The sequence below is a fragment of the Choloepus didactylus genome, chromosome 20 (genome assembly GCF_015220235.1).
Source record: "Choloepus didactylus isolate mChoDid1 chromosome 20, mChoDid1.pri, whole genome shotgun sequence".
Taxonomy (NCBI): Eukaryota; Metazoa; Chordata; class Mammalia; order Pilosa; family Megalonychidae; genus Choloepus; species Choloepus didactylus.
This window is the reverse complement of record NC_051326.1, coordinates 20,181,696-20,196,617: the sequence shown is the minus strand read 5'-3', so window position 1 is coordinate 20,196,617 and position 14,922 is coordinate 20,181,696. Positions and strand designations below refer to the sequence as shown.

At 37.1% G+C, this 14,922-nt stretch overlaps 1 protein-coding gene across 1 annotated transcript; it reads right to left on the bottom strand.

Annotated features, from left to right (window-relative positions):
* Window positions 1–500: 500 nt before the first annotated feature.
* Window positions 501–14,638, bottom strand: IDO1 (indoleamine 2,3-dioxygenase 1). Its single transcript, XM_037812584.1, has 10 exons — window positions 14,466–14,638; window positions 12,694–12,789; window positions 12,454–12,573; window positions 8,888–9,006; window positions 7,930–7,944; window positions 5,776–5,875; window positions 5,125–5,242; window positions 4,023–4,074; window positions 3,445–3,593; window positions 501–2,403 (listed from the first exon to the last, which is right to left on the bottom strand). Exons 1-10 carry the CDS (start codon window positions 14,562–14,564, stop codon window positions 2,051–2,053), a joined length of 1,221 nt encoding a protein of 406 aa, XP_037668512.1. The 5' UTR covers window positions 14,565–14,638; the 3' UTR covers window positions 501–2,050.
* Between the last annotated feature and the right edge of the window lie 284 nt (window positions 14,639–14,922).

Here is a 14,922-nt window from a genome sequence, read left to right as displayed (position 1 = left end):
TTGCCTAAGGTTGCAAAGCTGATAAATGACAGAAATGGAACCCACATCCCAGTCTCCTAACTGTCAGTTTAGTGCTTTCTGTACCAAATCAAACTCTTCAGACATGATTGTCTTTCTAGTCCATCCTTAAAAATTACACACATGTGCACACACATATGTGTATTTGACATGTATGGATGTGTGCATATATACTTTTCTGTTATAAAATTATATATACTCATTGAAGAATCATTGACAAAAGAATAAAGAAGAAAATGTGTCCTACATGTGTCCTACAACCTAAAAACTGTTACCACTGCCATTCATTGTATTTTCTGGAGAATCAAATGAAATCTTGCTATGACTTATGAGCACAAAAATTGACTTGATTTTATGAGGTTAGAGTAGATTTGAGGAACAATTGTAAAATAGTTTTTAGAAGAAGTTTGGCTTTAGGAGTATGATGTGGAGCAAGTTGTCATGGTGTGTCATGGGAACACAGGTTCAGAGCACAACAGAAATTTTCAGCAAATGACCACTTTATTGCTTAACACAGCACAAAGGGACCAAAAGAGCAGGAGAAGAGATCTTATTGCAGCCAGTCTCCTGGGGTAGTCAAACAGCTCAGGTCAAGGTCAGTAGAAGGCAGCTCCACACCCTCCACTTCACATTGGAGAAGAGCGACAAATCTACATTGTTTGAGTGTAGTGTTTGTCCATCCTGGGGAGAGGGATCTGCCCCTGAGAATTCCTGCCTTGCTTTAGCATATGGGGCTACTTCTTCCCAGTTTCTGGATTTAAGATCTGATAAGGACTTTTTATTAGACTTAACATCTCCCCCAGGTTGTGGAGTGGAAACCGCACAATAGAAAGGGGGTGATGGTGAGGGCTGGGAGATGGCTGCTTAGCGTATGTCCGTGACTTCCCCAGCATATAAGACTACATTTCCTTCTTCGAATCTGCTTGGCATGTACTCATTTAAACTCCTGTCTTATGTCCCATGTCCTCACAGCTGAATTTTTCATAAATTCAAAGTACTTGCTAATCCCATACCCATCTGGCCATTATGCCTTTTTAGTCATCTCATAATCTATTGCGTAGCTGATTTCTGTCTAACCATATACGACTTCATAATATCTTCCCAAGTCATCTTATTTCCTCCCTTCACCCTTCCAAAATTCCCTTTCTCTCTAACTTGTGCTGTTCCAAGTAGAGTAAAAAAAAAGACAAATCATCAGAAAACTTAAATTCTCCCAATTGCACCTAACTGCAGACCCTAAGTAAGTAACTTCACCCTTCAGAGCCTCAACTTTGTCACCTTTAAAATGAAGAGTTTGACTCAGATATTAAGTTCCCCTGTATACCTAACCTTTAGGATTCCACTATTAAATAAATTCATGCCTGACTGTGAATGCTTGATAACCCTTATCTCCCAGGAGAAATTGTATTTCAAAGGTAACTGTTTCTTGTTAGTCCAGATTAATTTATTCTATACATTCCCTCATTATTTTATATATATATATATATATATATATATATTCAACAGCTATTTGCCAAGTATCTGCTATCTACTAAGTACTGGGGATGCATGGGTGTGGTAAAAATTCAGAGTCCCTGTCGCTAATCATTTAACCAGTCTGAAGCTTATCATCTAATCAGAATTCAGACAAGTAAGCAGTTAGTTATGAAAGAATATATTACCAGAAGGAAAGTACAGGGGTACATCAGAGGTGTCATTTTAAGGAGGTCTCATTCGGAGGAATATGTAATTATAGTCACAAATAAAGCAAGTTTTATATCTCCTATTTTATATCAATTTTATTTATTAAATTCCTGATTATACTTTAATATGTTCATGAAAATCCTACTTGTATTATTATTTTTAAGCACTCTTTTATATCTAATTTTCTTTTATTGATTTGTGCAAGGAATCTACAGATAGCAGAAAAAAATTCAGGTTGAAATTTTTTATATTGTGCAATCTACTGATATACATTTTATTAAGGCATGGGTCTCGTAGGAATGTATACTGATGTCTGCACCTTGACAAAATGGGCCCTTGATGGGTTACATTAACCTTCCTTCAAAAGGAATTTCTGAGTTGTGTTTCTTACAGTCTGTAGGAAATTCATGAAATCAGTGCCTCCAGTTCCTTTATTTTCCATTTCTGATGGATCTTTAGATGTTTGGTTTTCCTTTGGCTGCTGCCGAGCAGGAATCACAATGTACTTAGTCACAATTTGCAGATGGTAGCTCCTCAAAGAGACCATAGCTCTCACACACTCATCATAAGCTGCCTGCAGGCCAGTGTCACCTTTCAAAAGGACAAACTCACGGACGGATGGGCCTGACTCTAATGAGCGAAGAAAGACTTGGTGAGCTGGTGGCATATATGTTCTCATCTCCTGGAGGAACTCAGAAGCAGCTTTAAAAGAACAAGAGAAATGTGAGGTACTGGGAAGGCCAATGCATTTTCCAATATCAAGGAGAAGGACAAGGCATGGTGGTCAGAATGGGTGGTAGATCATGCACCACAGCAGGAGGCAATGAGGTTACAACCATCCAATTGGAAAGCAAAACAACTATTAGTCTTACTTACTAGTAGTGGTTATTATTACAAAATACTATTAATTCTGAAAATGAGATTAGCTAAACTCACTGTTTCATAATAAAGATTTTGTTTAGTGCTTTTTTCTCACTCTCTTACCATATTTGATCCTTCTAAGAAGCCAATGATATAGGCAGGGTATGTATAGCCTGCAGATGACAGCTCATGACACTGAGTCCAAGGGAGTTTAAGAGATCATGTTTAAGTGACTGAGCTAAGAATAAGCAATTCTTCCAACCCACTGCTTTTCCTTTTTAAGGTTAAATATAAGTTTAGGGAAAAGAAAAGCAGAAAGAAGGTCTTCCTGGAGCTTCTTCCTCTCCCCTTTCTAAGCCCCCAAAAGGAATGTAATGAATGTGGCTCATCTTTACACTTTGGTACAGGCATTGTCCTTGGGCCATTGGGATAGCACAACGGCTGGGAAAAGAACCGTGCTAAACCTGTCCTTGTCACCAAGGTCAGTACCTCCCCAGCTTCTACTCACAGTCCTGTCTCACCTGCAGTTGGCTTTCTCTTTTTGAATCTGTTCTTACATTTTCAGAACATGTGATAGTGGCTTCACTACAATCAGTTATGCCTGGTAGAGGCAAATCTCAAGACCGAGCGTGTGATGAACTCAGGTTTGAGTTCTGCCTCTGTCACTTTCTAGCTGTTGGACTGGGAGCCAGTCACTAATCCTCTTGAAGTTTCTGCTTCATCTGTAAAATGGGATGATGGCAATAAAGTCCCTACTTCACTGATTCTTCTAAAACGATCAGATAAGTTCAAATGAGATACTGATGGGAAGGCACTTTTCAAATATTAAAATACTATTATATTAACCTAACAGATGACTATTACTTGTCATTTTCCACTCACCTCCACTAGCACTCTGCTGGATGCCCAGCAGGACATCGAAGCACTGGAAGATGCTGCTTTGTGCTGCACTGCCCCCTGCAAATTGCTGTGGGGTGTCCCAGACCCCTTCATAGAGGAGACCGTCTGGCAGCAGGGAGCTGCCTTTCCAGCTAGACCAGGAAGGAAAGAAAGAGTTCTTTGTATTGATTATCAATTTTCAGATATAAAATCTTGCAATAGAAGATGAATAAAAGGTGACATGGGATAGATTTCATGATTCTTCTTCCATACTCTCCACCCCCCCAAAAAAAATTTTTCATGTCTGAGAATAATAAATAACAACATGACTCTGAGCAAATTTGACAACAGTATTCTCAGAACAGAACTTCAAATTTGCCACCAGCACAAATCATTCCACTCTCTCTAAAATACCTAGCTTTCTGTCCTCCCTCCAGTGCATCCATGTCCAAGAAACATGCATTTTAGGATATAAATTGTTATCTAAACCCAATGGATGGTGGGGACCATCAATGGGAGTTTGGTATGCTCTTTACATTAGCTTTTTTGGAGAAAACAAATTCATGCATAAGACTACATACCCAGACAAGTAGATGCGAAGAACATTGAAAAATGCTTTTGGGTCCACGTATTCTGTAAAAATATGGAGTGTGTTTAGCTAAACAGCATCAGATGCATAGGGGAAAGCCAAGATGTTGTAAACAACTAATACTGGATTTCTGCACAGGTCACGGGAAAGACATTGGGTTACTCTGTGTGCCACAAAGTCCCTGTGGACAGGCCCTCATTCACCTGCCCACTCCCAGAGAATCCTCCCTCACCAAATGTCTCCGCCGAACAGGGGCTGTCATATGACCGATACCCAGAACTTTTGTCTATGAGCCTGGGCCCACCTCTACCTATCTTCAGGAAACCAAACAATTAAACTGTCAACATTTCTTTACCTCTAGTCTTTGTGCTTAATGACATGAAAGATAAACGAGATACATGAAAAACAAAACAATACAATGCAAAAATACCAGCAACCCTATGGACCACATCACTGGAACTCCCTGCCCACAAGTTGCTCATGTCTTTTATTTGGAATTGTATCTCCTTGCCAAGGACCAGTCAGCAATTACTCAAAGCCCAGGAATAAACAGTCACATATTTGTTAAGGCTGCCGAGTAGGGTAAATTTCCTTTTGCAAATCCTTGTTTATGAACTCTTTTGGTTATTGCTTCTTTTAGTTGTTAGTTTTGCAACAACTTTTGAGTTCAGTGGGTTTTTTACATGGTTTCTCAGTTAACTTGTAAAAATGCAGAACGAGCAGTAGCTCCTATCAAGCAGTAGCTAAGTTTTTCAGAATCATAAAGTAGCCTGCATATTTAGCAAGTTTCTCCAGGGTTTTTAATGGGAGGGAGCAAAGCTCCTTAGAGTTAAATAGACCTGGCTTCACTGTTTAATCTCTATATAATCCTAGGTCATTGACTTATCTCCCTCTATTTAGTGACCCTTATTGGTAAAATGGAGATAATAACACCTATCATATGAAAGGGTAATGATTGAGATAAAATATTTAAAGGGAAATGTCCTCACTAAATGATAGTAATTTTTCTTGCCTTTCCTAAACATCTCTACACCTCAGATAATCAGAAACATCTGACTGTCAGTCTAGAATGTTGTACTGCTTACAACACTTACTGTGAATTTGGCCAAACACTTCCAGAGCTTTCTTCAGGCAATTAGTTATTTTTTCCAGTTCCTTTTGCAAAGTATCCTTGTCCTGATGTTGTATGGCATGGAATATAGTAGGAATTTCCTTAAAAAAAAAAAAAAAAAAAGCAAGCCCTTAAGATTTCCCAGCACTTAACATTAGCATAGAATAAAATTTTCCAAGCCTTAATCCTTAAATTAAATTTGGAATTTCCCATTCCTTTCCTCTGGCCATTTGGATAATTTATTTGTATTTACATAAGTTCAGATTTGTCTTTATTAATTCAACATTTAAAGATAAGTTTATATAGATCTTTCTTGATTTTTTCTATTTATATATTTATATAATCAAACTGTGGCAGCATAGCTCCAATTCCAAATGCGTTGAAAGCAATTTTTTTTCTTATTGGGGTTCCAAATTTGATTGTAAATATACAACTCTGACATTTTATATTTTAAGTTGTCACAAAAATAAATAAATATTTATTTCTATCAGATGATCCTTTACCCCCAAATAAATTATCAAATACTGGATTTAGTCAGGATTAAGTTAATTCATGCTTAATACATGTCAGTCATTAAATGATTGCTGTGCTAAAGTAAATCAAGATACCCATTTTCCAGTGTGGATGGACATACTTTGATTGCTGAAGCAGCTGCTATTTCCACCAACAGAGACACCAGAAAGAATCCTTTTCCACAGTCCCCACCAGGAAAGGAGAACAGGATGTCCATGTTCCTGAGAAAATTAGCCAAGAGAGACAAGGAATTTAACATAGTATCTGTGTATATTTTTAAAGGACCTTATAAGTTTCAAGCATTTTTATTCATCCTATTTTATTTTCAAAATATTTTTGTGACATAAGTATGGCAGGTTCTATTTTCTCCATTATATAGATCGGGACTATGAAGACCCAGCTCTGACAGGTTAGTTGTCTGAGATCACACAATTAATAGCAGGTTAAGGAGAGAATTGAAATTCCATTCTTATGACTCTAAGACTAGTTCTAGTTACATTATCCCATTAATTATTTACACACACACACACACACACACACACACACACACACACTTACTATAGATACATACTCAATGATTTTAGAGAAGCTGTGAGGCATTGTGTCAACCCAGGGGCTCCCCTACTCAGTGAAAGTGAGCTATTGCACATAGCTGCCAGCTTGACCAGGACAGCTGTTGAAGGTCATCAGACCTCCTGGGGGAGTGGTGGTGGGGGGGGCAGTGTATAAATTGTATCTTAAACAAAGCATTAAAACTCCCCCCCCAAATCACTGTTGATAACAAATCTCCAGACCCCTGTGTCACAAGACCTTTCCGAAACTCTGTTCTCACACCCTATGGAATGCCTTTGTCCTAACCCTTATAAACCACCCACTTTGTGGTACCCACCCCCCCCCACCCCCACCCGGACACACACACACTCTTTGCAGAGTGCCAACTTCCATTTTCCCTGGCCGGTCACCACCATGGAACCATCTCCTGTTCGTAAGTCCTAATTAAACTCATGCCTGGCATGTCCGTCAGTCTTGGGGCTGAGCTGGGTTAGAACAAGTATAGTTTTAAGAGAGAGTTTTTTTCTCTAAATGAATATATATATATCTCTTTATCTGTAAGCCTGATTTCATTTCTCAGTGGCTTATCTGCTCTACAGAGAAATTGACCAGAAAAGTCAAATAACCAGTAAGACCATATTTTTATGTTCAACTTATGCTTTGGCATTGGTGTGAACACAGGTACAGTGTCTGTGTATTATGAGTTTCCTGGTGGTTAAATTAATCTCTGAAGTCAGACCACCTCTCTGTCTTACTTGCTGTGCGAACTCGAGCAAGATATCCCACCTGTTTCTGCCTCAGTGTTCTCATCTGTAAAATGAGACTGATGATAACATCTTCCTGTTCAAAATCCTTCCATAGGGTCTTGTTTAAGATACTCTTCAAACTCCTTATCATAGGCAGCAGAACCCTACATTTTTATGTTCTTTAAAACTTGTTTCTTCATCCTCTTCTCATGCTATTCTTTTCATCATTCATTATCCATCAGCTACACTAGCCATCCTTCCTGGTTATGATGATGGGATAAGATTTTTGTTAGCTCGAAGCTTTCACATTTGCTATTCTCTGCATGAAGAACACTACATCTTTTCCTTCTTCTAGCTAATTCCTACTCACTCTTCAGGGCTTGCCTTACACACCTTGACTCACAGGTTCCTCCCTTCACCCATTTTATTTGTTTAGGGCTCCCAGTATTTATCTTCTCACCCCTTCTCTTAATCATATAGCAATTTACATAATTCCCATATAATATCTTTTCTCTCCATTAGTCTAGCTTCATGAGGGAAGTCTTCTACCTACATATGGTAGTTAATTTCATCAGGTGGTTAAATTCATCTCTGAAGTCAAACCTTAACTCATGGGTCAGAAACAGAGTAAGAAATGGGTCAAAAAGAATAGATTTGTGTATGATTAATTATTGACACTTGTAACTGATTATGGCCACAGAGATCATTAAGTCATAGATACCCAGATATATGAGCATTTTGTATCATGCATCTTAATTACACTGACATGCATGCCTATAATATAAACACACACACTCATATCATTGTATAGATATTGTCAAGGGCTGGGATTATTTGCTTTTTAAATAATTGCTTGAATTACTTATGGACTGAAGTTAATTGATTATTTTAAAAATCCATTTGGGAGATGTTGCTAAAACTACATCCACTTTGAATAACCAATAGTTCTTTGAATAAAATAAGAAGCAAATACTTACTCGTAAGTCATGGGCCTTATGGAAGCAGCCGTGAAGTAATTGGCCAAATGGAAGAGAAAAAGAAAACCAACTTAAAAATCAAAGTTTTGAGTTACTGTTACTAGAGCTATCATAAGTAAGATACAGCAAGGTGAAAAAAAATTTGTTTTTTTTTAAGTTGGCACTGCAAACACTTAAGTGAGGATTTTATAAGTGAAATAAAATTAAATATGCAAGGAGCATGCATGGATAATACAAATATGATAAATACTAGTTGTTACTAACAAGAATTTTTTTAAAATCAAACGCTTTCAATTTATGGTATTCTTATGTCCCGAATTCTCTTGTTCCTATATTGCAGCAGATCCCATCACTAAATGGCTAAGAGTGGTCTAATTCTAAGCAGGAATATTCATTTCTGCTCTGACAGCCCTGAAATCACCACCTGTCCTGTTGAGGGAGAGTAAACTCTTAGACTCAACTAGCTACTTAAAAATAAAATTTGTGGGATCTCAAAAACATGTTAATTAAAAGAAGTCAGATGCAAAAAAGTACATACCCTATGATTCATTTATATGAAGACCATTAAGAAACAAAACTAATTTTTGGTGAGACAAATCAGAATATATTTGCATGGGGACGTAGAGGAGAATTGAACAGAAGGAAGCACCAAGGAATTTTCTGAGGTGATAGAATTATTCTGTATCTTGTTTGGGGTGATGTTTACACATGTGTGTACAATAGTCAAAACTCATCAAACTGAGCACTTAAGATCTGCAGATTTCTCTCATGTATATTAATTATATACCTCTCTCATATACGTAAAGATATTTGTAGTTTTAGATACAGCAGTCAAAGAAACCCTGCCCAACTTCAGAGAAGAAACCTGGGCTGGCAAAAATTAAACAAATACCCGACTACTTCTTGATTTAAATAGCATCCACTCTTTCACATCCTATTATAATCACACTTTACCTACCCATTGGGATCCTTTTTCTTCCAGTTTGCCAAGACACAATCTGCATAAACCAGAATAGGAGGTAGTCCCAGCTTCTCAGAGAGTTTGCAGTAAGGAATAGCAATATTTCTTGGCAGGACCTAATTAAAACATGATATTTATGATTAACCTTTGAAGTGTCTTACCTTTTCTTCCACTTCCTGGGTAGCAATTGGCCCTTCTATATAATGGCACTTTGAAACCAAACGTGTACTTTTTTTTTTTTCTTTTCCATTTCAGAACTTAATGCTGAACATTGTTAAATCCTAATGTTTTAGATTTGCACTGATGTGGATATAATCTGACTACACAGAGAAAAAGAGGTAGCAGGCAAGAAGAACATAAACAACCTGCACTCTTGACTTCCTAGTGGCCTTGCAAATTGGTTGTGCTCATTCATTCATCCACTATCCCACAAATATTTATTAAGCAACAGATCTATGCAAAGCACTGCATTAGCTACTGGTAATACAAAGATAAAGCCAACTGTCTCAAAGAAGCTCAAAGACGATCGCAGTTAAGACTTTTGAATATGATACATGTTAGAAGTGGGAATAGATGCTGCAGCACGGTGCAGAAAGAAACTCTCTAGCCTGGATGTTTTATAGAAAGCATTACGTCAGAGTGACATTGGTGGTTGGCCATGCAGACTTGCCTGTGTTGGAAGGAGGAATCTCTTTTCCTTTATGCTTTTATGCTTCCATGTAAAGATGCACAAACTGAAGTAACACTCTTAGCTTATCTCAGCTCCCTCACTCATCCTTCCTCAGACAAGCTACAGAAACTTATCCAACTGTTGAGTTTGGGAGTAAAACTTGAGACCACAGATCAGACCCTTCCCCTTCACAATTCATCTTTTCCAGACCCTTCTACTCATAGAATTTTGCTCTGTATTCCGCCATTCAGGAAAAGACTCCTGCTCCCACAGGGAATTCTTGCAGTTGTCAAGTACTGCCTAGAAGTGGGTGAGTCAGTCAGTTGATACTAGGATGCACTTCTGGGGTGTCCATTGTTTCCACAAAGTCAACCTATGTTCTCCAACAGCTCTATTCATCATAAAGCTAACATTTTATTCTTCATCTGCCTGACTTCTTCATCTGTTACTTGGTTTATAATCAGATGGTCCCATGTAATAATTAGGGTAATCTTTGTCATTGGCAGCCTCTGGTTGGAATATGTGTGTACAACCAGGGAGAGGACAGGGATGTGTGGCTAGTGTGGGGTAGTTTGTGGTGGAACTTCAGTGGTAGAGCTGGTGTGACTATGTGGCCCTCTCCTCAGTTTTGTGAAAATACCTGGAATTATGACCCAAGTGGCTTCAGATTAGTTTAATATGCCTGGTGATAATAGTTTAATCAAGAGAACAAGATGTTAGAATCAAATAATTGACCATCATTTGAAGTCACACCTTAGATAAGTCCTTTCTATGATTCAACTCATGCCTCTAGGAATTGAAATATTTGCAAATTATTTACACATTTCAAAAGCAGAGAAATTTTGCCCTCTTTGATTTAGAGAAAAAAATCAAAGAGAAATAAAAGGGGAAGAAGTTTTATTTTAATTTGGTCATTAACTTGATATGACTTAGGGGAAAAGAAATGTTCAAATACCTCTTAATCTATTGTAGATACTCATGCATCTCCTAAGAAACTCTAATGTTAATTACTTGCTGATTTTCAACAAAATGTGCTTTATATTGACTTATGTTTTTTCCCATTTTCTCTTTTCTACAATTTACTCACTTAAAGGTTTTATCTTGTATTTTTAATTTTATTGTCAGCTCTTCATATCCTTTTCAAAATGATGAGGAATATAAAAATTAAATGAACTAAAAACACATTTTTATGCTTCCTTTTCTTAGTTCTGATCTCAGGTCTGGTAAATTTATTGCTTTCCAATTATGACATGTACATTCTGGTTTCCACATTTTCTGCTAATGCTCTCTTCTTTCTGTTCTGCTCCTCTCTTTTGTATAAGTTCTACCAATCTTTCAAGAAGTAATTCAAGTACCACTTCCTCTTGGAAGCATTTCATGGTCATTCCAACTACTATTGGGATTCTCTGAACTCACTCTTGCTTTTCTGTACTCCAGCATTTGCTGCCCTTCATTACTGATGCTCTTTTAATATACAATTGCTACATGCTTAGCTAGACTTTTAAATTCAGGCAAGTCTAGGGAGACTGTGAGCTCAGGTGAATATTAAATTAGATTGTAGGACCAGAAACTTTTTTGTGTCATCCCAGAATCTAGCATAATACTCTAGACATGGGAGGTTTGATGAGGAGGAGGAAGTACAAGGTATTTCCATGATTCTGTAGAGCAGCAACTCCTTCCTCTTCTCTATATAACAAGAGATGACTCATCAATAGGTGGATTCTTTGTGTTGATCTGTTTTTAAACAGGGTGCAGAAAGAAAAATAACTAGATAAAATGCCAATTACCTTTATCAACAGAGAAATAAACTTTCACTAAATGAAGAAGAAGGTGCTTCCGGAATCTATTTTATCCCTTTATTTGTAATTTAAAGATTAGGCATTTCAGTCTGTATTGATTTCTTGGGATTAGGGTTACCAGATAAAATAAAGAATGCCTAAGTAACTTTGCATATTACATGGGCATACATTTGCTAAAAAATAATCGTTTTTCTGAAATTCAAATTTAACTGGGCCTCCTTGTTTTTACTTGCTAAATGTGGCAATCCTACATGGAATAAGACATGGACTTAAGTAGCACTGCTGAGTAGAGAGTACACAGAAGTAGGTGGTTTGCACATTTCATTTGACCTCCTCCGTTCATCCACCCTACAACAATTCCTAGGAAGACGTTACTGGAGAAACTTTTTGGTTGGACTTAGAGTGAAATTGCTATCAAAGATTAATTTGTAACAGTTTTGTATTCATAAATGTTACCTTTATGCCAAAATATGACTATGACTAACATACAATTATGTACTAAGATGGCATTATTTTAATCTTAGGTTATCTAATGCTGGCGAGAGTACAATGAAATTAATATATTCTTCTATATCGACAGGTGTAAGATAGCACTTTAGCATTAAATAAGAAGAGTCATAAAATGTCCATACCTCCCTAAAAATCATATACAGAGAAAAATATTTCATCTTCAAAGACATTCACTGTAGTGTTATTTACTACAGTAAAATATTAAAAACAAGTAATTATCAATAGAGAATTGAGGAAATAAACTAAGGTTCAGGAGCACAATGAAAAATTATAGAGCCACTTCATAGGATAATTAAGAAGGTTGGGTCGTAACTAAAAACTGCTTTCAATATAAGTGAAAGAGGCGGGGTATATATAAATATGTACAGGATAGAGCAACTGTGCTATAAAATAAAGCACACTAAAAATACAGTGTTGAAAACAGTTGACTTGTTAAGTCAGTGAATGGCTTTTGTTTCCCCTTTTATTTTTTCTGTTACCCCAACTTGGCGAAATGCACTTATAATTCTTTCCAAATCTTTTATGTTAAATATAAATCAGGACATCTGTCCTACAGCATTAGAGATATTAGAAAATCTCCAGACCTTACGGACATCTTGGTCACCTCGATCCCACACATAGGCCATGGTGATGTACCCCAGGACCAGATGTGCAAGGCGCTGCAATTTGTGCCCGTGGAGGTCATCGATGCTGAGCTCTGGCAACTGAGAACAGATGGGGAGATTAACGTCAATAAATATGGGTGATTTCAGGTTTCAAAACCATGTTAAGAATGCTGTTAAGAAGTTATGAAAGAGGAAGGCAAGTGTAATGCATAATTCAACCTTTTCAACTTTGGTGCGTAACTGGCCAGTCTTAATCAGGTCAGGTAGATTTTGAACAATGAACATCCAGTCAGCATACTTATTAGGCAATTCCTCCTTGAAAAAAAGAAAGAGGGCTTTTTACTTATTAGCAGAAATTATTGTAAAATAGGATTGACTTCGCCAGTGATAGCTTGCCTGCATCTAGATGCATTCTGCGCAGCACTGTCCCAACAGACAACCACCCCTCTACAAGGCCAACCCACACATTGCCAGTCTAAACACAGGGGCAAGACCCCTGTGTGCCTGTACTACCTCTCTCTTCACACACTTTCATCGGTCTCTTTTTCAAATTTCACCTCAAACTTTCCACTAAAACTTCCCTGACGACACCATTTTAATAGCCATCAGATGATGCTTTTACACATTGTTACTTGTTTTTATCTGCTCTTTTTCTTCTTAGCTACATGTTAAGTTTTTTGAATTGAAGCAAAATGAGGTTTATTGAATGCCAGTCATGGACTAGGCACTTTCCTCAATGAGTTCATATGTATTTCTCATTTAATCCCCAAAAAAAACTTTTTAAAAAACTGATTTTTATGTCACAAATAAGGAACTGTCACATGTCGCAAATCAGGAAACTGAGGCTCGGACAGTTTATATAACTTGTTTGGCATTTATAGTTCATTGGAATTCAAGCAGAAGTGTTGCCAATTGTCAAAACCCATGGTCTTTTTACACATCTCACCACCTGAGGGGAAGAACCGAATTGTGCTTTTAATTCTATTTCTCTCCCAAGATCTGGCACGGTATTGGACCTACAGGAGAAGCTATAGCTATACCTGCTGATTGTCTCCTTTGGTTCCATTATAGGCTTATCTTTTGCCCAGTTGATGCAGATGAAATCTAAATAAAACTGTCTGCCAAGATCCTAACATACTTATGATCTCTCAAGGCGAGACAAAAACAAAATTAATGTGCTCTATTAATTAAATTTTGCATGCCTTCTCTTTCTCGTCAGGAAAATGAGGATAAATCACACCCATTCCCTCTGGGATGATTGTGAGAATGGAATGGGTTAATATTTGTAAATTGCTTAGAAAAGATGTTAAGTGTTTGATAATTGAAATATTGATGATAAGTTGGTTTACATGGCGTTCTTTCAAAGATAAATTAGGGAAATATAATTCTTAAGGCAAACATATTTACCCAACTTAGCTTGTACTTATTTGTAGCTAAAATTCATGCAAAAAAAAAAAAAAATGTAGCTCAGACTTTCTTGAATCTTATGCTCCGTAAACAACAAGCAATATTAATATAACACAACAGCAGCTTTATGTGCCATTTCAGAAACCTAATCACATTAGGAACACATGCTTTGTACAAGTTAAATTATGTCAGCAGATACAGAGGCTTCCCTTTGACTAATGGGTCATTTATTTCTTTGGCTTTTTCAGAAAGTCCTTTGAAAATGCATCTGGATTAAATCAATTTTTGATTTCTAGAGTCCAATTCTTTTAAAGAGTTAAAATACTTTCTGTAGTTTCCTTATCTCTGCATGCTCCATCTCTGTGCAAGTTCAAGTGGAAGTGCATCTCTGACTAAATTTCTAGGCAGAAAAATTTTTTAAAAGTGAGATCCAAGTTATTCAAACTCTGCCTCCAATTTTGACACTGCTTTATCCATTTGTTTTTTAGAAAATTACTGAACCACATTTGTTCAGTAGAAGTTAACTTGCTCAATAAGTAATAAGAATAAAATACATTTACTCATATTTCAGTGCTCTCTCTTACCAGTGGATTGCGCAGAGCAAAGCCCACCTCTTCATCTATGTGGAATTCTTCATGGATTTTCCAAGAAGTTTCTGCAGGAGATGCCTTGTCACATGCCATTGCTGAAGTCCACTTCTCTGGTCCCACTCAGACTGAGGAGTTTCCAAGCATCTATTTTTATATGATGGTTGCCATAACCAATGACCACAACATATCACGTAGGCAGTGAGAAATGACTTCCACTTTTGGAATAGTTTCATTTTCTACTTTCTCTACTTGTAATTTGGTAAAAAATAAAATCACAAAAGCATCACTGTTCATCAGGAAAAGAACTGAAAGTTTGTATTCCATATCAAATCTTTATCACTAGGAAGACCATTTGCTAACTGCCATATGGGAAGTCAGAAAGGACCAGACTTGAAAAGCAAAAACATGAAAACTTCTGACCAGAGAAGAACATTTTATAAAAGAAACTTTT